At 30.0% G+C, this 26,744-nt stretch overlaps 1 protein-coding gene across 2 annotated transcripts in view; it reads left to right on the top strand.

The window, feature by feature from the left end:
- Uggt (UDP-glucose-glycoprotein glucosyltransferase) overlaps positions 1–26,744 on the top strand; it is a 544,975-nt gene that overhangs the window by 470,736 nt on the left and 47,495 nt on the right. For both annotated transcript variants that reach the window (XM_089592325.1, XM_089592324.1), the window contains 3 exons: positions 10,309–10,491; positions 10,635–10,910; positions 24,431–24,547. In XM_089592325.1, coding sequence (XP_089448451.1) covers positions 10,309–10,491; positions 10,635–10,910; positions 24,431–24,547 — 576 coding nt within the window. The remainder of the gene's footprint in view (positions 1–10,308; positions 10,492–10,634; positions 10,911–24,430; positions 24,548–26,744) is intronic.

The following is a 26,744-nucleotide window of genomic DNA, read 5'->3' as shown; positions in this document are numbered from 1 at the left end:
ACCTTTATCTCTCTCTTGTAGACGATCTTTACGCATCATTATGAAATTAACAAGTCATCATACGCGCCATAGAAAAGAAGATAAAAAATGTGATGTAATTAGTTCTATTACTTGTCAAAAAAATTTTAAAGAGAAACACTTTTGCAACGCCACATAGAAATATATATTTTAGATGATAATATTTTTCATGAATGTGGCAAAATCTTTCCGAGAGAAGATTCTCTTGAACTGCATTTTAAACATTTTCATAAAAAAGTAATTGAAACAATCATTTTTTTCCAAATTTCTGAGTAGAGATAGAAAAAGTTTAAGATAATTTTACTATTTTATTTAGTGTTCTGATGAAAAAAAAAAAAAACCTAGCTGGATACTTTTGGGTACTGGCCTGCTGTCATAGTATTACGCTAGAGACACTGCCGTTTCATGCAGCTTTTATTCGTGGAACTTAGTCATTTTAACAGTATAATGTTGAGATTAGTTTATATAGCTGTTGAAGACTGTCGTTAACTTTAACTTGTTTTTCCTTTATAGCTCCACTATAAAGTTTGTCATGTGCAGACCTTAGAGAGCATTAGTGATTCCTGGTTATGTGCATAGAGTCAACAGGGAATTGATGGATTTTTGATGGCCGATGTTCTCATCCTCGTGATGAATAACTCCACTCCTGACGTCTGCTAGTGAATGACTGATTTGGTTTTAAAGAGGCTGACTTTATGAAGTCTTTATGACTTTATGAGGTCGACGAATTACTGTCGGAATTTTCTTAAAAATATTCGTCAGAAAAATTTGTAAAAAATATATTTGTTGGTGAAGTAGTTTAACGTTAGATGGGCTTCTAACGGACTAATAGCATCAATCGTGGTTTAATAACTGTAAAGAGTTATTGTGGTCCTGAAAAAGGCAAATAGTAATACTTTCTTTGTTGTTTCTTATTCTGCTCAGAGACGGAAAGTGAACTGCGGGTCGATGAGGTGACGAATCGAAGCTGGCGTTTTCTTGACGGTGCACGGTGGGCCCTAACGCCTTTTTGTGTCAAAATAAAATAGCAGTAGCTTTGGTAAAGCGGTTAAGATAAATTTTTTGAATTTTTAAGGGCTAACATCATAGACTACGGGATAAGTTGGTCCAAAATGAAAAAAAATTGGGCTTAACAACAGCCCCCAAATAGCGCGTAGGGTTGTTAGGTTTTATAGCTTGGGATATATGTAAGTGCTTGTTAAAAAGCTTGTAGGGTCACTAAGTTAAATAGCTTGTGATTTATTAATTTACTTATTTAGCAGGGCATAGGGTTATTGGGTTGAGTAGCATGGGATTTATAAATTAATTATTAAATAAGTACGTAGGTTTGTAGTTTTTAGAACTGAGGATTTATTTATTCGTTTATTAAGAAGTACGTAGGATCCTCAGAAGAATAAACCAAGATTCCATAGTCCGCTTTAACGACACAATCAGTATGCGTAGTTACATTTAAGATATTGCAGTATTTAACCAACTATATGTACGAAAGTGTAACTTAAAAGTAACTGTTTATATTTTTCATAAGTGATGGATAACCTAACTTGATAAATTATATTGATATCCGTAATTAGACTTCTGGGGCTTAATTGGGTGCTGTGATGTATAAACAAAAACAGAATTAATCGTCGCATGAATACTAAAATGTAATAAAAATTTCGTTAAAACTCCAGCTATGCTCGGCTCCTAATCACTTAACATGCACCAATTTTCAAAATATTGAAAAGTCGGAAACACACCTATTTCCACGTCTGTGTACCGTGAAACAAGCTTTATTCTTACGTTGCTATTTTTTGTTATTGACTGCTTGCACATGCTTTCAATTATTTTGTCACTGCACAAAGTACATAGAGACGTCTTAAGTGAGCTGTACAAACAAGATTAATCATTCAAATTATGTATTATTGTAAAAAGTCTCAGTCAACATAAGTATTAGTCATGTGTGAAAAACTTTGTTAACTTTGTATTAAATTAAAAAAAAGTGAGATGTACCTCTTTACTAAATGGTTAAGATATTTCCCATAAAATGTGTATTTATTACAATGATTTTGTAATTATTATTACATTTTATATTTTATGGTGCAGAAATTTATTAATTATTACTATTTTTAAAGGTCGCTTATAATTTTTTGTGATGAACGTTTTGGAGAGGATATGAGCGAATGCATCTGCCAGCTTCATGACAGAAAATTCAATTGTGTTCGATTCGTAAACACCACAAATTACGCAGTCTGAAATGTTGTGCTAAAATTACAGTGCACATCTAAAGTCATCTAGTTGTTAATGAAACTAGTTGAAAAACTTTCAAATTTATAGTTCGGAGAATGAAAAATAGCCTCAAAAATGGACGAGAAAAAACTTTTTTGAAAGAGTGTGTAATAAATTTTTGAAGACCCAAGTTTTTTTCACAGTGTTCTAGTCTAACTGCTTGAAAAAAACTTTAATTGAGTCTAAAACGTACAAGCAGCCAACTCTTTTAATATCTTTATTTACGTTATGGACTTTCCAGAAATATTTATAAATTTATTCAAATTCATATTAAATCCTCCATTTTTAAGTCAGAAATTGTAATGTAACATACGACTTAAATGACCTTAAAGAACCCTTAATGACAGATTTTCGTACATTGTTTCAATGTTTTTATTCTTTTGGCTTTCATATTGTAAACGCTATTTCGAATTTTGTAATTCTGATAGCAGATTTGTGTTTAGTGACCTTAAAGGTATCTGTGGCTGACATGTTGTTAATTTTTCCATTCTTTTCGCCATCATATTTGGTCTGCAGGATGTAAAATCTTAGCAAAATAGGTTTAAAAAAATATAATCGAATAATAAGATCTAAATTCCGTCAATTACAAATTTTATTATTTTTATTTTATGTACTCTACTCTTTTTGAAGTCGATAAATTATCTTTTTATTAATTTTTTTATAATATTTTACAGCAAAAAATTTAAAAGTTCCTAAAACTTTCTACAAAAAAACTAATGTCCACAATTATAAAACAACGAAGTATGTGGACATGTAAGTGTTAGTAGGCAACGTACAATGAGTTATATCTTAAGATTGCATTGAAAGATTCTGCTTGAAATTAGATTGTTGTCTTGTTCTTAAATAAGTATCATAACGTAAGGTTAATTATAAAATTGAGAATAAAATTTTAATGTTAACGTTTATTTTTTTGTTGTATTGCTTTTGGAAAAAAATTTCTGTTAAAACAGGTTCAATGTATTTTTTATAGAGTCTTTACTTATCAAACAATAATTTCCAATTTTTAACAATTAGTTAAAACATTATCCAAAAAAATTTCTATCTTTTTAAATTCATGCACAACAATTTTTTTTTAATTATTAAAGTTTATTAGAAATTTTACGATTCAATAGATAAAAAGGCTTTGATTAATTTTTGTTTCAGTTAATAAGTTTTTATGCTCACACTTATTGAGGACACCTGTATTGGCACTTCGGTTTTTGGATTATGTATTCTTGTCTCTAATAATCAGTTTCTTTGGTTCAGTCTCACATTATGGCCTTTACAAAAATATTTCTTTTCCAAGTCTTTCCTATAGAAAAAGCTTTGCAATAGACAAACAAGATTACATACTGCGATAACATGATATGAATGTATTGAATGGTGTTTGAAAGCAGAATAGAGTACTCTTGCTAAGATAGCTCTCTGTGAGTTTGTATGTGTTGTGGTTGTGTGAACAATCATATCTCAGAATTTTCTTTTTTAATATATTAATGTCCATTACCAATAAAATTAAAAATTGTAATTCCGTCTATTAGTTTCTTTTTCAATCGATTTTGTAATTTTAGAATACTACTTTTTTCAAAAAACAGATTCTTCGTTTTTTTTTAATCATTTTAGAATCTCTTTTAGTAAATAATTCAACGAGCTATTGATTTTTTAATAAATAATGTTGTTGAGATTATAATTTAAACATTTAAATACGACTGAGTTGGGGAGTACGTATGTGTTCGTATATAATTAATTTTGCCTTGGAATTCTGTTGACAGGTTTTCTCAAACCTTAGCATTTTCTCTATTGCTCAACACTTACCACTGCTAATAAAAACATTTCAATTCTATTAATTTGTTTCGTTATTAGAACATCAATGATTTTGAAAAACCGATTTTCACACAAAGTCGACTTTTGTTTATTTTTAGTTATTTTTTAATAATGTATACATAAAGTGAGCTCACGGTGGCTCAAATAGCTGGTTTGTAAATTAGCACCCGGGAGACCGCGGTTTATTTTTTAGCCAGTGCGACTCTTTTGAGCAAGTACCTCTGTGAATTTTCACATGTGCTTTTTCACCACGCAATGCTCCTCGTGAAGGGATGGGTGACTTTCTCTCAGCGAAACTCCCTATCACTTAGATTCTTGGCTGAATAGGTCTTCGTGACATCATCACCGAACTAACAAAATGCATAAACTTTATCTAATAATGTACAATGTGTGTAATTAATAATATCAATATTTAACCAATAATGTAACAATGTGCTTTACTGAAACAAGACTATACGTACTCGTTAACAATAAAAGCCTAAAATTAAATATACTATGTTAGTAGGTATTCATAAAAAGAAAAACAATTGTATATTGTGAAACTTTAAAGGCGGTTAAATATTATACAAACAATTTAATACAAATAAATATGTAAACTAATGTATGTGGGTATGTACGGAGAAATAAATCAATACTCCATATAATACATCACGTCCAAGGATTTGCTTCTCCAATTTTGAAATACTTTTTAAAGTGAAACTTTTATAGCCACGTATTAAAAATCTAGTGATGAGTAAAATCGGCTGGTGCAACGCAAGTGTCCATCCGATTCTTGGTGGTGAGGGGAGAGCGGAGAGCAGGGCATGGGAGTAGAGCGCATACGCATCAGAGTAAATATGTAGTGGGAAGAGAGGAAGAAAGAAAGAGAGAGAAAGAGAAAGTACACGTATCTACAGAAATAGGTATATACTTGCGACTTTTTCGGGGAAGTGCTTTTTCACCACGCAATGCTCCTCGAGAAGGGCTTAGGCGACCTTCTCGCAGTAAAAATTGCCTAATTTTCCCCTACCCCCTCTCAGTAATGGGAGGCCTCCCATCCCTCTTCCCTTTCTTCTCCCAAGTGTTAAGTGCCCATAGTAGTGCCCTTAGTAAAGAAGCTGGACGTAGATCACTCTAATATAAAAAAAAAAAGTATGTACACAAAGGTAAAAATACGTGAGCTCGGAAATACCTAAAAAGAGCATAGCTTTTGTCATTAAAAATTCAATTATATGTAATAAGTATAGATAAAATAGGACTCTTTGATAAAAAGTTGTATTAAAAATATCAACATTTAAGAAATACATTAAGTATATTTTACATTAGTAGGGACTCTGAGCGTGACACAATGATTCATTTAAAAATTTTTTTTTTTTTTTTCTTGCAATGGAAATTGATATCAAAAAGATGTGAAAGTACGCATGCCTTGGCTTCGTTCGTGAACTGCAAAATTTACATTTATATTATTTTATAACATTAAAACTTAAGTAAAAATCATATAATAATTAAGTAAATTGATGGACTCGGCGTATTTAAGTTTCGAATTTAAATTTCTCGCTGTCAGCCCCTATCAACTGTAATGATGATCGTGTGACTACATATAAAATAAATTAGATAAATAAAAGTGACCTACTTGTTACGATTTCCCAAATACCAAGTTCAATAACTCCCTACTGTGAAGTTTCACTTCTGCCGGGCGTTCCGAGACCCATATCTGTTTTTTTATTATATTTGTATCAGAAAATTTTTTACTGCAAAAAAATGTTCTGTTTTCTTATCTTTATTATGGTTTTACCTATTTTAGAATTTTTTTTCTTCTGCTTGCTTATAAAGGATGCTTTGTGATGTATAGTAAATCATATTTTTCGAGAACTCGACATAAATGCATTTTTGAAAGTACAGAATCAGAAAAGAGTAGTATAGCAAAGTTATTATAAGTAAAGATAAGTAAATATGAAAGACATCTATGTGTCAATAGTAAATACATCTTTCAAAGTATTTTTTGTCAAATTTTTAAAGATAAAACAATTTTTTTTATTCTCAGGTGAGATTTTAGGTGCTTTCCCAGATGAGATATCACCTATAAATTATACAAATTTATTTCATTTGAAAAAAATAGACTTTAAATACTTTTGAAAACGTGTTTTTTAATGTACCATCCAAATGGTATTACCAATAAAGCAGCGATGAAAACTATAAAACTAATATTTTCCTTTTTCTAAGTAAAAACACTTTTTAAGAAATCTTTGCTGAGATTTTAGGTAAGTTTTTGGCATGAGATAGTTACTGAGATATCAGGTCAGATTGTGTGTAATTGTCGTTGACATAGTGATAAAACCTATAAAAATAAATGTGCACATTATTGCAGACTATTATTATGCCAAATAACCTATTCAATAACAGGAGAAATCAACGATACTACCTGAGAGTTTTTTTTTTTTTTTTACCAAAACGACAAAAGAAGCTAAAAAAATGCGATTATAAAAGAATTAAGGTGGCTCCAGTGTCCTCAATGTTAAAATTATAAATAACCCAACCTAGGTTAATAAAATTGAATTATATTCTTTGAATTCCCATCTTTCTATTCGTATAAAAAAAAATGAAGGTTGACGATGAAAATTGTAAGAAATCATGCTTACAAAATCGTAGTTTTAAGATGGGTTAGATAGGAAATGCAAGCTTACGCGATTTACAACCTACTGCTGCACTTATATAAATAACCCGTAAGGTGTAAAAAACATACTATCTTGTATATATTATTACGCAGTTTTCGATGACATACGAAAAGTGTCTTGTTATCGAAAAAAATCTTTAAATAATCGGAGACTAAGTATACAGTTGCGAGTGCAAGTCAGCTCTCAGCTGTCTGCATTCTGCAGAGTACATATACATAGGTATAACTACTCTTGAACTTAGGAGCGTACCGTAAAAGTTCATCAATTAGGGCACCATAAAACTTTTTTGTTTTTTTATATTGACTCACTAAAGTAACAGATAAAATGTAGAATATGGCTTACAACAGTCTCTACGATAATTTTATACCATATTTTAAAGAAAATAATGATTAATTTTTGTCTCCCCATTTTGATACGGCACTAGGCGCTGGAGCCACCTTAAGTATGTGGATTTGTATAGATGTAAGTGAGTAATAACACGCAAACAGTCATATTAAAGAATTCCATTGATGAATTTTATTAAAAATATGATTATTCGTCTGTTTTTAAATACGTATTTCTAGTGTACTTCTTTCCTGAGAACGTATTACTGCAGATTATTCTTCTATTTTTAAATATTTTTTTTCAGTTTGATAATAATATCTTGATTAATTTTAATTTCATCAGTATTAAAAATGTGCGTTTTGGCATTTCAAAATTAAATTTCAAAAATTTTAAAACAAATGTACTATGTTGACCGAGGTGAAAGGGGCTCAGTTTTTTTAAAACTAATATAAAACTGTAGAAACAAACAAATCTATCAATTAAAAACTCTTTATATATTTTACAAGCTCTTAAAAATAACATTGTTAAGTATTCAGATACAAAAAATAAGGTTAATTTTTTTAAAGGAATAAGAAACAGACAAACTTCAATATTTCCATACCACCCCAGCCGTTGGGCGGAATGGGTAGAGCACTGAGGCGGTATGGGTGTGTTCATTTTAAATGGAACAATTGTTTCTATTGAAATGTATCATAAAAAGTGTTAGTTCTTGACTATACCTAACAAAGTAATAAAAAAAAGGTGAAAATCAAAACAATAAGTTTTTTTCAATGTGTATTTTAAAAGTACAGAAATCACAGCTCAATAACATTGAAATTAATACATTCCCAAGTCCCCATATTTACACACCTACCTACATTTTTGACAAGTCTTGTCTTCTGCAGTAGGAAACGACCTACCATACCAACTCACTCATCTTACCCCATCAAAGTTCCCCCACTCTGTCCCAAAGGTAATTTTTATTTAAAATTATGATAATTACGTCATTTTTTAAGATTTAAAAAAAATAGGTAACTAATTTAAAGTTTAATAGTTACATGTTAACTAAAAATTATTTTTGACCCTCCGCATGCCATTTATATTCAATTTCTGGTTAATTTAAAACCATAAAAACATATTTCTTAGAGTAAGTTTTTTTCTATATTTAATGTACTTGATTAAAATAAGATCAAATTTTTTCATTAGAAACTGTCTATAAAGAAAAAAATAAGAAAAAATAAACAAATTCTTCGCTATAGTTTATTAAATACTGCAAATACCGATATTTCCCAGATATCTATTCCCCCCCGGTCTCCCCTTAAAAACATCATAAATGAATTTAAAAAAATTATATTATTAAGATGTGATGTAATAAAAACACTTAACATTGATTCAGTTAAAAAAAATCAGTACGAAAATAGAAGAAAAACAAACTTTGTGCCTATAAATTGGCAGCGATTTTTTCCAGATTGCTTACGTTAAAATATTTCAATTTTGCTACATTAATTTTTTTAGCTTTGCTATTGGCATTTTTGAATTACTTACCTCTTTTGGTTTTAAATTGTCGTTTTTTATTGTTAGGTATATTTCTGTTTTTATCTGTCCGTTAACATTTCTTATTCACAGTATAAGACTGTCACTCTTTATAACTTAAAGTCTTTCTTTGTTTACTTATTTTTGTGCCTGTGATACAAATTTCTATGATATTCGTTCACTGTCACTGTTACCCTATCCTACTTTTAAAACCCTGCATTCTGTAGTTATTTGTTGTAAAAGTTTTTTATTAATTTTTTTTTTTTAATTAATACATGTATCTGATTCACTAAAGGGAATTAGAAATGTCTTTATACATAAGAATAATCTTATATTCTATGTCACTTATTTCGTTAATAAACACCTCTTTATTGTATTTATATAAGTGTATTAGAATTATACATGCTGTATCCTTATAAGTAGTAGTTGCTATTATTTTGCATATTTAATAAGGTGAGTCATCACCACTTCCTAAATGGACATTGATCTTTGCTTCGAATCATAGCTTAGTAAATGTCTTTTTAAGATCTAATGTTTTTGGAAGACTAAAGACAATGAATCAGGGTGATTATTTTTTCTTAAAACTTTAATATTTCCTCATCATGATTCTTTTCCAAATTACTGCCCTTTAGTGGCACTTTTCTTGTCTCATTTTTTAAAGTTCATTTTCAACGTCAGTCTGCTCATTTTCTGTTGTTTCACTAATTACTGTACCTGTTGTGCTTGGTTTGCATGTTTTGCTGAATGTTTAAAAATATTTTCCTCTAATATATTCACAATATGACAACCTTTTTGTTAAAAAAAATTTTTTTTTTGTAATATAAATTTTATTTTCTGTAATAGATACTAAGGATCTACTATGTTATGCTGATAATATCAGGACAAAAGGCTTCAAGTAAAAAAAAAAATATTGGTAAACATAACAACTGCGATATCATTTTTAATGAATGTAAACAAAATTGAGTTTTATAAGCTGGTTAATACAATCAAACACCATCTACTCCTAACATAATTTTTTTCGAAAAAATCAGATGACTTCAGCAACACAGTAGTCCTAATCCGAATAAAAAATTAAAACTGATTTAAGATTAACGTCGTGTAGGAAAAAAAAATGTTTTGTTATTTTTAGTTTTCGTGACTAAAATTTACATGACAGCGTAAGTAGGCACCTATAAGTTATAAGTTTCAAAATTCTTTTGTCATAAAACTGATTTTTGTCATGAGTTTTTGTGTGATATTTCATGCAAAAATTTTAAGTTTTTAGTGAAAAAACTGTTTTATTTTTTGTAAATGCATTTCTCAGAAAAATCACGATAATTGCCTATTTTCTAAATGGAAAGCATTAAATAACTATCATTGTAACAAAAATGGTAATATTTCATTCTAATCATAAAAGACTTGGTCAAGAAGGACAGGGATGATTTATAAAAGTTTTTTTTCTCTACATTTTCACTTTGATACAATTTATACCTAATTTATGGACTTAGCCATATTAAGTCATTAAAATATAATTTTCTGTAACTTAGCTAATTATAAGATTTGTCTTTTATAAAAATCAAAATATGATGTACCTAAAAGTATGATATAATACCTCTTATTTACGGATAAGTGTCATTTTGTTGTATGTTCATTTACATAAGTACTATTAATAGTTCTATGTTCATGTAATAACATTACCATAAGGTATTCTTATTCTGCTCATTATGGCACTAATTTTTAACGTCTATTGTTACAGAATTTTTTACCCCACATGGCTAGAGAGTACGGATTTGAATACGAATTAATTCAGTACAAGTGGCCCCGTTGGTTGCATCAACAAACAGAAAAACAGAGGACAATTTGGGGATACAAAATTTTATTTCTAGATGTACTTTTTCCGCTGGACGTAAAAAAAATTATCTTTGTGGATGCTGATCAAGTAAATCAAAGCAAATTTTTTATTTGATTTGAGCTTTATGTTTCTTATAAATAACTGGATAATATTTTTTATAAGTAATTTGAAGCTAAACTTTTATAGAGGATCGTACTTTCTGTATTGTCACTAATTTTTTGTTGTTATAGGTAGTAAGAGCTGATTTAAAAGAACTAGTAAAAATGGATCTTGCAGGGGCTCCTTATGCATATCCTCCATTTTGTGATAGCAGAAAAGAAATGGATGGTTTTAGATTTTGGAAACAAGGCTACTGGAAAAATCATTTGCAAGGACGATCATATCATATAAGTGCTCTGTATATAGTTGATTTAAAGCGATTTCGACGAATAGCAGCTGGAGATAGATTACGAGGACAATATCAAGCTTTAAGTCAGGATCCAAACAGTTTATCTAATTTAGATCAGGTAGACTATTATTTTTTCAGTTAAAAAAATTCGTACATACTGTTGTTAAATCAATATACTACGAGTTAGTAGATATATAATGTTACACTTAATAAGACTATGAGCGCGTACGTGCGTGGCAACGGCCATGTTCTGTTTGTTTTAACTGTATTTCTGTTTAAAGTACATAATAAATCTAATATAAATTTACTCATATTCTAACAGCTGTATCATTTTTAAAACGATAGAATACGAATGTTTGAAAGTTTTTTTTTTGCGTATAGTAATTATTTGTGCTATGATTGACTTACTTTTACTACTCTACTATATTCTTTGTACGATTGTTTTATCCTTTTTATCGACCACGTGTTGTCTTTTTTATGCGTAAATATACAATATGTTAAGAACGTCCATGAAAGAATTTTCCAACTGGTATTCAACATGAGCTACCTCAAACACTCTCCTGGCATCGACCCTCGTTATAACTTTTTCTCAGTATTTAGGTATAGTTTTTTCTTAGACTAAGGTGAATATATTTTACGGTAAATTTTAAAAATAGTTTTCTTGCCTTTCTTGTACAAAATAAAAAACATAAATTTATTTGTCTTCTTCTTATCTAGGTTGTTTAATATAATTTGAAAACTTTATATTTTCTAATTGTGCATACAACTTTAAAATATCCTCTCTATTTTTTTCTCTCTTTACTTATTCTGTTTTGACTTTTTCTTTGTTTTCCTAAGAAAAAAAAGGTTTCCTGAATTTTTTTTTTTTTTTTTTTTTTTTTTGACATGATTCATTCTAACATTTTTTTTTTCCATTTTGTAAACACTTCTTCTAATCTCTTTTACGACAGCGTTACCTACAGTATTTCAAGTATTATTGAAAATCGTTTACTAGATTCGCTTCTTTCATCTCAAACGTTTTAAATTTATCATTCTTTTAACTCAATATTTCAGTGTCTTTATTAGACTATACGAAGATTTTTTACATTTTAATCCTGTTTTTTTGAATCTTACATATCTAGCTATAATGCATCATCAACAGCAACTAAAAAAAAAGGAACATATTATTTTAGTCCACCTCACCAACGATGTACATTTTTTTGGTATTTCCTAATGTACAGAGACACTCACAAGTAGATAAGCAGTGGTAACTGGAAGGTTTTTATGGAAATGAATGTTTTTTTAAAAAGTTTGTTTACCATGTTAGGCTCACTATTTTTAATTTTTAAACGTTAGATCAGACTCGTAATCAATGACCCAAATAATTTCTTCATACTGAATTTAATGAATAACTTATTTTTGAAAAAATGTACACTATTTATTAGTTCTAAAAGTGAAATTTACCTTTTCGAGGAGCTTTTTGGATAAAAACTCAAAAAACACGTCAACATTAGTTGTCATAGTCACACAAAATATATGATTTTCATCAATTCCATGGTATTTTCGGGATTTTTTTTCTATTTTAAAGTGATCGTAAGTCTAAAATACATATTCAGTGTGGATTACATTCTTTGACAAGTCAGTGCTAAATGCGAAAATAGAGACCGTTAGTTGCTTCACCTCATTTACATATCCATACACAAACACATCCGTGAATACGGTATAGTTAAAATTTATTATTTTAGTGTATGAAGGATATCATGGATATTAAAAACGATGGTGCATTGAATCCTACAAAAAGCAAATCATACAAGTCATGTTCTGTTTTATTGTGCTACAGTTCACCCTAAAAATGTCCAAAAACAGTTTTTTTTCTGTACCAAAAGACTTTATGGTAAAAGAAGAATGGTTTTAACTGCCCAGAAGAGAATATCTGCCAAAATCAAGTAGATTTTACCGCCGTAAAGCTCATTTTTAAGTGTGCAGAAGTAACCTATTCAATTCTAAATGAATTTTGTCTCATACAATGCTTTTTTTCAGATGAAACATGAAAAATTATGCAAGATTTCGTATTTATGATGGTTTTCAAAAATCAAAATCTAACATTTTCCCTCATAAATTTTTATGTTAACAAAAGACTTTGAAACGAAGTGCAACATATAAAAAATTTAATAGAAAACATTTAACTCAAGAAATTGTAAAATAACGTAATGACAACAGCTCTTAACAAGAAACATGCAGTTATAAGTATAAAAGAAGGTAGCACTGTCACTGATACATTAAATCATGGCAACGTATGTCTTAGTAAAAATAAAATTGTTAAATGTACAACTGTGTTTGATACCAGTATTCAAGATAAGATAAAGGTAAGTCGTAATGCCGAAGAATCTTTGTCTCTTGGGAATGGATCTTTTACGACAGAAAGAGTTGTAAAAATGAAAAAATTTGTTAATCTTGGTATAAAAATTTAAATACAGAAACTGGTACCCTTTCGAAACAAATCAATAACATGCAAAACTTTAATAAAAACTGTGATGTAAAACCAACAGCTGTCGATGCAGCTTGTTTAACAAAACCGATTAGCAATCATTCATCAGCTACTAAGTCCTCGACTGTGATATCGTCTGATACTAAAATAAGTTCTGAATCGTGTACCTCAACGTTGCACAGTGAAAGTTGTTATCAAAAAAACGTTGATACTGTTAAATCCCGAGTTGATACAGACGAATCATATTATATGTAAAACGCAATTCATTCGTCAAATTAATGCAAGACGTATTGCGTACATACACAAGCTTATATGACAAGTGAAGCTTACACGTCTCTTAAATGCGTGTGTAAGTATTAGCCGTTAGGTGAATATTTCATGATATGCTGACATAATGCTACCAGCCTCGTAAGAATGCATCTATGTATTAAAATTGTACGTAACTAATAATGTACATTTCTAATGATGTGTATCAATTGAAATTGTAATTAAGAAATTATTTCATCATACTCAAATTGATTGTAAAATCCCCAAAAGGATTAATTACAAAATTTGTAAATTCATTTGTCAGATTTGAACTTAGATTTATTATTTCTTTTATGCTGGTGCAAGCTTTCATCATCTCTGATCCAAAAAACTTAATCGCACTTGACAGAAAAATGCGATTGATATTGTTGTATGTCTATTTCCGAATATATAAAATCATAACGTGAAACATCATCGTGCAAGCGTACTGTTTTGCTGTCAACGCAGTCTCCAAAAACATTGCTCATTGGTAGACCTAATTCAACCAAAGGCCAATTTAACATGCTCTGACGCTATAAAAACGCACCATCAAGAGAAAAAATCGCTGTTTTTACGTCTGTCACCTGTCCTCTAAAGTTTTAGTCTTCTCTTGACTCCCACTACTCACGAGTATCTTATACACGTAAGGCGTAACGTGTTGGCTGAGACAACTCGGGTGCATTTTGAGGACATCAATAGTATCAGACCACGCTAAAGAGCGAGATACAATGAAGGAGGTCCGCGTCAGTGGTTCTGGCGATAGCAGGAAAAGGAGAAACTGCAACATTTTTTCGGCTACGAACTTATCCGTGTAGTTTAAGTGACCGCTGAAAATTTCTGTACGAAGCATTAGGAAACTCCGAAGCAGCAGTAACATCAATTAGTGATAGATGTATGTTAGTTATCAGTAATATAATCAATACCAAACCTTGTTTAAGTGATCTGAGTAAATTGTATTAAAAATAATAAATTACTCTGAACTGTTTTAATAAAAAAATAATTAAAATCATCCAAACGATTTAAATGAAGATTCTTACCCAACTAAAAAAAAAACAAATAAATCTCATGATCTAAGCTCTAAGAGACTCACAAATGACACTAAAATGACACGGTTAAGACCATATTCTAAATAAGTCGGGTCATAACAATACAACAGTAAAGAAGGTAACCAAATATTTAATAAGAAGCAACCCAAAAGAGTTTATTGTTATACATTCATATTGTTTATGGGTTATCAATTTACTAGAAAAATCGACCAATATTAATATGGATCGCATTTACTTGTCGTTATAAATATTAAGACAAATGTCACTTGCAGTTGCTTATCACATTAATATGGCCAATTCTTATCTTAAATAAGTAAAATCTGCAGTAGAAACTACAAATACTTGGTTTATTTCTTGGATCATTAATTTACGTTCCATTAGAATTACAGGTAAAACAGACTTCTCTCTTTTTATTCAGAGCCTGTAATAGTAAAGTGTTTATTCTCATCAATACTTTTGAAATTTAAATTCAGAAGACATCTAACTCAGTTCATCAAGCTTTGACATGTCCTCAATACATAAACTGCAATACTATTGAATATCTTGTTGGCTTACGTCTAGATGGCACCATCATTTTCGTACCTAAGCGTTTGATGGCATAATTAGTAATCTGAATGCTTGTTAAAGAATCTGGAATGATGTAAATACTATCAGAAAAATGTACAGTTATGGCTGATTGAGGTTTCAAAAGTATTGAATAGATCTTATAAAAAAAAAAAAGTATTGGTACGCTCACCAATGTGTATAGATCTAAAATCCAAGTAAGTAAAAATTTATTGAAACCAATAGAATTGCAAGTTTGCATATTCATGTAGAAAAAGTAACAAGACGTATAAGGGAGTACAGAATACTAGCTCCACATTTTAAAATTTAGTTGCTTTTTCAAACAAACTAGTCATACATTTAGCATTATCCCGTACTGATAAGCAATCTTATTTTTTTTAAATTACTTTCAGTGACGCAAAACAAACCTTTCCTCTTATTGATCACTTTTATTTATAGCCTTATTTAAGCTGTGTACTTGAGTTTTACTTTTTTATTAGATTCATAATTTGTCATAGTTTTTTCTGATGTGGGATATTTAATTTCAATAATAAAATCTTTACTAACACTATCAGGTAGTGCATCAAATATTGGGAGAATAAAAACAAGTCTGCATTTTGGGATGTGGCACCCTAATTTTTATTTTTCCTAAGAAAATTTTATCTTCCAAGCTCTTCCTCGCATCATAATAGATGACTGATATTTTTTTGAAGCACTTACTACTCTTTTTACTAAACTTCTATCTGGACTATGATAATGTGCAGTTTCATAAACTATAGATGCTGTTATTCTTCCATTTCTGAATTTATACCGCAGTAAACCATCATTTTTAATTATGTTTTGCTGATAAGTGCCAGTGAAAAATTTGAATCCAGGGAATTGTTTTTCATCTAGTGTATTTTGATCTCCTGAAAACGATAAACCATGGTGTTTGTCTTCATTTTTCTGCAATCAATTTAACGAATTATACAAACAAATAGAAAAAATTTTACAATTTTGAAAAAAAAAATTTATTTCAATTCTTTGGCACATTTTGAACAAAAAATCTATTGAGATGTATGTACTGTAACCCCACAGATTCTAAGTAAAAAATTTCTTCAGTTTGAGGAAACGATTTTTTGCGATTTGTGACCACATGTTACTCAGCCATCACGGCATTATTTACAATTAACCTTGGCTTAAATTTTACCTTAAGATATGCACTTCAAGATGACAAAAAAAATTTTAACAATCTGGAGCTTTTTAACCGTGGTATAGTTCATTAACGCATGGTTATTTTTAGGTTATTGATCGGCTTCTCTGTACTGACGATTAATAGTCCAGGAAAATTTCACTAAATTCATGCAACATCATTTATTTCAATATTTTGGTAGAAATAATTTTTTTCTATTATATTTGAATTATTTTAAGTAGAAGATTTTTCTTTGTACATTTTTTTAAGCCACATAGATGTAATGGAAAAAATTATTGTGTCAAAAACCACATTTTAACTTTTTTGTCCACATTGGGAAACTTTGTTACTGCTTATTTATAAAATTTTTAGTACGCATTTAATCTAGATCTTTTTTCATATGGTAAAGTATATACTGAGTACGTTAATTTATGATTGATAGTATAATGAACCTTAAATAAGCCATTCAAATGTAAATTGGCAAATCTATAAATGAGATTTGTAATTAACAATTCATCAAGAAAACTTTTTTACTCGAAATAATTCAAATATAATAAAAAAATTGCTTCTACCAAAAAATTTATTACAAAAAAATGATGTTGCATTAATTTGGTTGACTTTTTCTGGACTATTGATCGTCAGTACAAAAGAGCCGATCAAGACCTAAAAACGATCGTACGTTAATAAACTACACCATGGTAGCCAAGTTGCAGATTATTATAAATCTTTTTTTATCTTGAAATGCACATCTTAAGGTAAAATTTGAGCCCAGGTGATTTATAAATAATTGCTGAATAACACTTGGTCGAAAATCGCTGAAAACGCGTTTTTTCAAACTTAGGGATTTTTTTACTAAGAACAGCATAATTAATCGTTTGTAAGAGCTCAAAATACATCAGATGAAAAAAAAATTCTGTGGGCTCAGATCTTTCACTTATTAGCAGAACTTATTTGCTGCTGAATCTTTAGTTATATTTCTTTGCACGCATAATCATAAAATTAATTCAATACTAATTCCAAAAAATTTGTAGTATTACTACTCTACTCCACAGACAACGACAGGAGCATCTGTCAAATGTGTAATTTATAAAGTTCTCCGTTTTTTAATGTAACTGTATATCTGAAAAGATGAACATCCCTCTTATTTTTTGTAGTTTTTCAATGACGCTTGTAAGAAAAATATTATCTGAGAACGTTAGATCAGGTTTTTCAGAAACAAAATTCTTTATGTCACTGCGCAACAGAAATTTTTATAAGTACCAACTGTTGATAGGACTCTTTCAATAAGACACAGTTTTAGTGGTAGATTTTTCTTGACTCTGACGATAGGCCCACATTAAATACACAAAAAAGAGCCTCCACCCACCTCTATAATAATAATACAAAAGTAAAAACTCGATGTAAAAATATTTTCAAATGTCCAATATAGTTACTGCAAGAATACCTACAGCTGCAGCACAACTTAAGTACTATGCATTTTTGATTACTCGATTCTCTTTATCAATAAGCAGTAAAGCAGAATAATTTATACTAGTAACTTTGTGTTCTGAACAACTTTGAGTTTACAGGGTGCATAAGTGACCTTCTCTCTTGACACATACGTAACCTACAGAATTATTTTCATAGCTCTCCCTCGCACATGTACATCTAGGGGAATAACTCATGTTTAATAAAAGAGAACACAATAAAATTTAACACATTCACTTTGTAATAGAGTTGAAAATCAGTTCTTCATCCACTACTGAAAGATTTCTTGAGTTGTCTTTAACAACATTGACTTCTAATTTATTAGCCATATCCAAATTTTTAATGATCAGAGAAAATCGTTCTGTATGAAAAATGATTTTGCAATTCATATAGAAACATAAATGAGGTTAAGCAACTTACGATCTCTATTTTCGCACTTAGCGTTTACTTGTCAAACAATGTGATCCACACCTAGTACGTATTTAAAACTAACGATCACTTGTTAGTTGAAAATAAATGCCAAATTACTACGGAATTATTAAAAAATCATACTTTTTACGTCCTCTTCAGCTTAAGAAAAGGCTGTTTAGATATTCATGGTGCCACGGTAGACTCGACCAATAAAGAGCGTTTTTAGGTCCACGAGATAAATTCAAGGATTTCCATTTTCAATATTTATTTTTACAATGGAAGTGTCATTAAAAAAAAAAAAAAAAAAATTCTAAGCAAAAAAAGGGGTTAAAATTCAGAAAATAATTCATTTGGAATTCATGAGAAATGGTAATTGTGTTTGATATTGGTATATACATAACAACCTGACAGTTTAAAATTTAATAAATTCCGTCAATGAAAAAAATTAACAACGGCTGAGATGGTGGAACTTTACAAAATAAGAATTCCTAGTGACAGTGGAGAGAGACAGTGGAGAAGATAGCTGGCGACTTGACGAGCAGATATAAGTAACCATTATTGTAGCTCAGTTGGTAATGTTAGTATTAAATTATTCACGAGCACGGAGCTTACTACTAACGCTATCGTAAAATGAACTATAGTGTACTGTTTAATTTTTCGCTACAGTTAATTACTATCTTGTTTTTTAGTGACTTACAGTACCAAACAAAGTTTTTATAACTTTGGAATTTAATCATTAATATAAAAGATACGGGAATCGCACTTTATACTTGAGTGGTAAATTGAATAGTCGATTTTAGGTACAGAAGTTTTTTTTACGTTAGAAGTCCCAAGATCCGTACCTTGGTGTTTGAACGAGAACTTTCACGAAATTGTGCAATTTTGGGCTGTTTGAAAGGTTTATCTAGTAGCTGTCACAGAGTATGGTGTAGATAGATAAACATTCGCATAGCCATAAGATGCAAATCAAACACTAGGTAATAAGTAAGCTTTTAATGACAAAGTAGTGTCACTCTAATACACTACACACACTAATACGTAATACTCACAGTCTTAGTTCTTAGACATCAAGAAACTTTCAGTTTTGCAACGAATAAAACTAGTTGTTTGCAGTTATAAATTTAGTAAACCTTTAAATCTTAAATGTGTTTCTAATAAATCTATAGTACAGCATCAACTAAAATTTTAACAGTCCTAAGTCTGAGTTTTGATTGATTTGGAATTGAGCTACACTTGAAAATATTAATAGATTTAATAGCTATAATTTAGTAAATACTTTTCAGGTACCAAATGGGCTCTTCATTATCACTAGGCAAAACATAAAAGACATTATATTAGCACTTGACAGAAGATAATAAGCACTTCTTAGCTAGTTACTAAAGACTTGACAGGCAGTGAAGGAAACTTGAAAAGCAAATAGTGACATGCTCTACAGCTCATAATGAAAAAAAATCTTTTATTTTTACTGTGGTAGTTTTACCTTTTCTGACACATCAGCTGAGTTAAACTTATTTAATTGTATTAGAAATTAAAGGGCAACTTGAATACAAGTTTAAGGGGGCTCCAGCGGGAGGAGTTAGGAGGTCACAGGTAGCTTAATTGATAGATTAAAACACGCTAATTCCAACGGTGTCCTGATTTACCCCTCTAACCCTGGAAAATTTTGAGATATTTGCTCTCAAAGTTCGTACATTATACATAGCCTCTCATAGAGCAACGTGAAAAACATCGGTATTTTCTAACAATAATTGAGGAGTTACATGTGAGGACTGTAACTGTTTTATAGAAAAACATCTCAGCTTTCAGATGGTACCTTCAAAAATATAGGTAACCCTGGAAATATTTGAGATATTTTGTAAAGTATTGATCAAGTCATTGAATTAGCAGGGTCATGACGGGATGCCATCTTGTTGTTTGTAAGGCGCGCGCTTTTGAATATTTCAGAATTACACTGCAAGTACTTACATAAGTTTCATGTCATTTGTAACTCTTTTTTAATCGTGTTCTCCTATGGATTACTTACACAAATTTTTTTTTTTAAATAAAAGAGAACATTGAAAAATTTTAACTGCAATTACTTTTTATTTCATCAAAAATTGCGTGAATAATTTTTTTATTTGAAATAACTCTTACTTTATTATTTACACTCATAGATAATAATGAGGTGATGCCATTTGTAGGATCTTTTTTATATGCATCTACTAATACTTCTATTGATATCGATTCTTTGGCCATTTTATAAATTATCTTATCATTAATAATACATTTTAATACAATTAGTTTTTGTTTGTTATCATCAATTACTTTTTTATTTCTTTTTTGCTGTTGCAAAATCATTTCAGCATCCTGAAAGTCTTGATGACTCTTACAGTGATGTGTGATTTCTTTCATTTTTTATAACACAAAAAAACTTATTCTAAATAAAACGCTCTGTACGTGACAGAAGCTGCTGTTTGTTTACCATAGGTACGAACACATCATATATATAGATGATGGTGCTCGCTTATATATACACGTATATATAGATATATACTCACAGAAGTGATACCAACTAACCGAATAGTTTTCGGGTTGGTACCAGTGCTCGCTGGAGCCCCCTTAAATGAGCTGCAACGCAACTGAAAACCAGATATTTTTTGTTTATTGTTTGTTGGAGATTTGGAGGCACTCTTATGAGAAACTAACATTTTCTCATCATATTAAGCTGTGTTTATGTTTGCTTGGTTAAGTATGAAAATGGCAATTGCCTCTAATTCAAATTATCGTCTGGTATAGTGATTCTGCGTTCTTGAGTGACATGTAAACTTTATACTTTAAGACCAAATGCAGTGTGTTTTGGTTCAAGGGTACTACTCCACTGTCACAAATTCTTATGACTATTATCATAAGCATTGCTATTGGCAGCCATGTGTATAAAGCATGACCTTAATTCATAATAAAATTAAAAAGCCTTTCCATGTAATACCATAATTTTTTGTGTTACTTTCAATATTTTTTTTTCTAATATTCGACACGATCATTATTTACTATGACGCTTTATTTTTAAGTTTCTTAAATTAAGATTTTTGTATGCTCGTAGTTGGAGGTGCAGTGAGCTAGGATCTGGCAATCGTACTATTTTCATAAGGTTCAAGCACAAGGCTAACACAAGTTTTAATCATTTCATCTTATAAATAAAACGAGTTTCTAGTGCGTCTTTTTTTCGATTTCTCATATGAAAACATTTTTTGTGCTCATCGTTATATGTGCAGTAAGCTTAGATAATTTTATCAAAGAACCTTCTTTGTCCCATTCCTACGAAGAGCAGGACGATAAAATTTTAATTTCCTGAACTCTTACCTCTAGCAGTAAATAACAAACCACTGACATAAGTGTTATGCTAAATGTAACCATCAGCTGTCGTTTTAAATAAATAGCATTTTTTTTATCATAAAAAATGTTTTTTTACCGTCTAAAATAATTCAAATAGTTTTTTAATCGTCTAGAAACTCTCGGAAGATATTGCGATTATCATGGAATGCTCGAAAAGTTGATTGATTGTTAGAAAATGTTCGAAAGGTCTCTCGATTGGACAAAAATACTTGGAGTGGTTGTTGTAGCCGCGGAGGACTAACATTGGGTGTTTAAAAGCTCAAAGTTTTTTTGATTTTTTAAACGTCTACTTAGTGTACTTTGATATTAAAAAATAATGTGTAATGAGTACTTATGTGTAAGTACTTCTAAATAACTGAAGACAGTTCTGAGTATTTATTGATGATCAAAAAGAACTTAGAGTATTACTCAATGATGAAGAAACCATCTGAGTATCTCTTGATGATCGCGAAGCCCTCGGAGTATTCTTTGACTGTCAAGAAAGTATTCGAGTGTTACTCGACCGTGGGCGAGCTTTCTGAGTATCCCTCTACAAAAGAGAAACCTTTTGAATCTTTTTGGATGATCGGTGAATTCTCTAATTACTCCTTGATAATTAAGAAACCTTCAAAGTACTTCTTCATCATCAAGACTTCACAGATCTATATTCACATCGCCAAAATTTAAAAAATAAAATAGTATCCAAGCAATTCATCCGGTACCTTTCAAAACCATGCACTTCTTTTCCTCATATAGTATTGATTTCCATATTTTAGTAAAAAAATAACAAAATTCACAAAAGTAATTGTACTGTGCAGTGTACCCAATAATGCTGCCCAAATGACCTTTTCTGAGATTCAATTATTTTATATTAACAAAATTTACAATCTTTTTAGCAATTAAAATTTTTCTACGTATTATAATTCTTATTACTAAAATATCAAAGCCAGTTGTATTTTTTATTCACTATTATGTTATACCAACTGAGATGTAGTTATAATATATACATGTATAATCGGCACTGAGTGAAACTATATTAGCTGGTGTGCTTATAGATAAGTCAGTGCACAACAGGCTGATTCACAAGTTATATTATGCTATATATATACATAAATATGTATTTCGTAGTTTCTTATAATCCTTTTCAATCAACATCCACTATTATTTTACAGTATGTATTTACTGGATAATTAAATACATCATACCTACCAAAAAGCTGCTCTTCTCTCTTCCAACTCTTTTTTCATTGATTTTATCGATTATAAGTAAAACTACTAGACAAGTTATTTTTAAATGTATACAAATTCTTATTTTTTAACTAAGCTTTACATAAACTTATAAAATAATTTTTTTTTTTACAAAATTATCTGCCCTTATTGCAAATTCCCACGCAATTCCCAAAAATTAAAATCTTTTTACCCGTACCATTTACAAACATCATCTTATGCATGTTAACTCTTTATCTCCCTGCATTAATGGTAAACTCTGTGATAGAACGATAAAACTTTTTCACACTCCCAACAAACTTTTCCCTGTCATCTAGATTTTTTTTGTGTCTCCTTGCCTTAATGCTTGTCTAATATCTTTAATAATATTTTAATACTTTCTATATTAGTAAATCTTTTTTGCTCTTTTTTTTCCTCACCATTAGAATAATCTATTTCTTAACCGGAAGATTTCTTACACACTCCTAATTTATTTCTGTTCCTCATTTTTTTTTCCTCTTAGTTATATATTTCTGCTTATTTCGTCTTTATAATTTGAATTGATTTTTTGGATTAAAATTTTGACTCATTTGACTTATCAGTCACTCCGTTAAATAGTTCTTTTAAACGCCTTATGTTGCTGCTTCTATTGCTAACTTGCGAACCTCGTTCACCTTAAAATCCAAAAACTAGTTTTCACTTCCAAACTATTTCGCACCCTTCAGTATTGATCTCATAGGCGTTCTACTACCATTGGACACGCTGCTCTCCTCCACCTCCTTATCCAATCCACCATGACCAAGTTACCACTACCTAACTTATTAACTATTTCATCTACCTTAACAAATTTAACTGTAACCTTAGCTTTTAACTTTGACCACTTTTTCTGTATTTTCTAATTTTTAGCACAGATCTATTTTTCTATTTAGTACAATACTCCACTTTATGACCTACTCTCTACTCCATTACCAACACTATGTATTAACTGAATCAAACTTCTAGTTTATTTTCTTTTTTGTTCTTAACACAAATCTCCTTTTAAGTTATAACATTTGAGTAATAACTCTACACTTTCAAGATTTTTAAATGCATTCTTAATGAACGGCTGTTGTATTATTGCCTCAATGTACCTCGTGTTATTTATAATTTTTTACGTCATCTGACTTGACATACTTGAACCATGTTGTTTAACACTGTTATTTAATATTTAACGAATCACAAATATTGCATTATAATCACTACTTTATGAATATTTGAGCACAGAGAAAAGGCATATGACTACTGAGTCGCCAAAATACTGACAAAATCTCTAATTTATAAATATTGTTAGAAGTACTCTTGAACTAAACCAAATATAAAATTTTTTTTTTTAATTTAGCCTAAAATATCAATTATTAACATTTGCTAGTGAGCAACCTAAAGATTTATTATTTTGTATGGAAAATAAAAAATGATACTTGAAATGAGCTTGAATTTTTTATAATACATCGGCCTCCAACCTAAATTGGAATTGAAAATGCCATTAAGAAAACACAAGTCTTCTCATGCAGTTGATGAAAACATTCTTAAGTGTTTAGGTTTCTTATCATTTTTCTAAATGAAATAATCCAAAATCACGATTTTTTCTTAAAAGTATAGTTTAATAAGCAATTTAATTTACACCATTTATTTCAAATACTACGTTTATTTTAGGATTTACCTAACAACATGATTCATCAAGTCGCAATAAAAACATTACCACAGGAATGGCTATGGTGTGAAACGTGGTGTGACAATGAATCAAAAAAACATGCCAAGACTATAGATTTGGTAAGATGTTTTTTTTTAAATTTATAAAATAATTATATTTATTTAATGCTTATGTTTGTCTTATTTATTATTTTAAGCTTATTCTGCAGAAATATCACCCACACTTTCTGTAAAATGAGGTCTAACAATTAATCATACTAATTAAGTCTTCAAAAATAACATACATCATAGAACTTCCAATTACTTTTTTACGGAAAAATCATGATGAAAATAAAAAAGTTAATTCCTATAATTCACTAAATTGACTACTTATACTGAAAGTAAAACTTTTATTTTCTTCTAATAAAAAGTCTGTTATAGTAATTTTCAATTCACTCTAAAAATCTATGTAAGGTCCTCATAAACTTACAAAATAGGCTCTTTATCTTGAAGCGCACTTTTCTCTTAACGTTTAAATATTATGTCAAAGTGCTTCATAAAACATAATACCGGTAAAAATTTAAGCCCTCCAAATTCCCAGAACGCCCAGATATCGCTCTTATAAGTCTCAAAACTGGTTCTCTTTGCTGTTTTGTTCTTTTGGCCGTTTAAAAAAAAGTTACCAAAAATCGAGCTTCAAAGCTACAACTTTGAGTTCAAGCGTATCTTTTCCGTCTCGATTATACTCTGAAGCAAGCTAACACACGACAAGGTTTCTCGAAAAGGATCAACTCAGCGATCCCGAACAGTAGTATTATGGGTTTCACTTCTTATGAAACTAGATTTATAATTTTGTTTTAGATCATCAGTAGCTTTATTATAATTGATTTTTGATTATTCAATTTTTTGCATTTTACAAAACTATTTATTATTTTCAAATAAATTGTAAAATTTTTGGAGTTTGGTTCCATTATTATTTTTTTTTTATTTTCGTTTTTTTTTACAGGCAAAAATATAGGCTCTTATTCGTGGGCATAAATTTTAAGGAATATTAAAAAAATTGAAAGGTTCTTCACGAGTGCTTACCAGAATGTATCTGAAAAATAAAGTCATAAAGAAATCTTGCCCATATTTTCTCTTGTTTATATAAGACAAAAATTATTCCTTAAATTAGAAAAACTTAAAAATTTACCCACAATCAGTTTGGCTTTGCTTAAGCATACGTGTTATTCAGCTGCGGCAGTGCTTAATATTTTTTTTGTATATAACGAGTTTTCACCTCATCTAAACGGTTAATATAGGTGTTTTTCGCAGTTTTTCACAAATTACTTCAGCAGCAGTATGAAGAGAGGCCATATATGTAGATATACTAGCGGCCCTCCGTCTCGGCTTCGCCCGAGACTTACTAAATGGAACACCGTAGTGTGTTAATGTGTAATGTGAAACATTTTCAGTTAGAAATTTTACATCTTTTCCTGACACTTCTCAGCACAAAAATCTTCTTATTAAAAACATATTTGTTCGGAATCCATACAGTTTATTTGGTCAAATAATAAGCTTTAAATGTTAAAAAAAATATAATTATGCTGAAAAGTACCGTGCGTTCCTTATGTTATAAAATAATCGTTCGCCATAGGGGGCCGTTGATTTGCAGCTTCTCCCGTATATTTTACGGAAAGGGCTATTTTTTAAAGCTGTTAAGATTAAAAACTCCCAAAAAGTATATATTAAAAAAAAATTTTTTCTCTTATCTCACAATTTTATTACCAGAGCGACAAAATCCTGGAGCTTACTCTCTACATTTTTCATCTCCACAAAAATACAAATACATTTTCTACTTATTTAAAAATCTTAAAGATTTTAGAGATTACTGTGAGAGTGCAATGAAAAGCTAATCTCTCACGTAATGGATTCTTTATTTGTCGATTTTGACGCTGCTGTTCCAATCTCGATGAATTTTTTGTGTCAGTTACTTGACGCCTAAAATTAAATTCATTAGATACGTTTAAAGTTATCCTTCCAATTCACCCTCTTGCGACTTTTGGCATGCTTAAAACTTTTGTGACCCCTAAAGTCTGTTTTCTGTCAACTTTGTTAAGTTCTAATATATTTGTTGGCTAAGTAGTCCGGGGTCCGATGGCCCTTGAAAAAGACTGGTGAGAATACGGCATGATATGTAACGGTGGCATTTCCCGGGAACAGCGTGTAGAGCAATTTTTTCTGAACCGAACCCCGTTTGAATTAATTTTTTAGGGCAAATAGCTTTTAAATGGGAGGTGATTGAAAATACGTTCGAAACTACCCCTAAATGGGGTTGGAAGGGTATGGCGCGCCCGCA

The sequence above is a fragment of the Copidosoma floridanum genome, unplaced genomic scaffold (assembly GCF_036245765.1).
Source record: "Copidosoma floridanum isolate Cflo_tuat_1 unplaced genomic scaffold, Cflo_Japanese_pri ptg000016l, whole genome shotgun sequence".
NCBI lineage: Eukaryota > Metazoa > Arthropoda > Insecta > Hymenoptera > Encyrtidae > Copidosoma > Copidosoma floridanum.
Note: the sequence above shows the minus strand (reverse complement) of the source record. Positions and strands in the feature narration are given on the sequence as shown.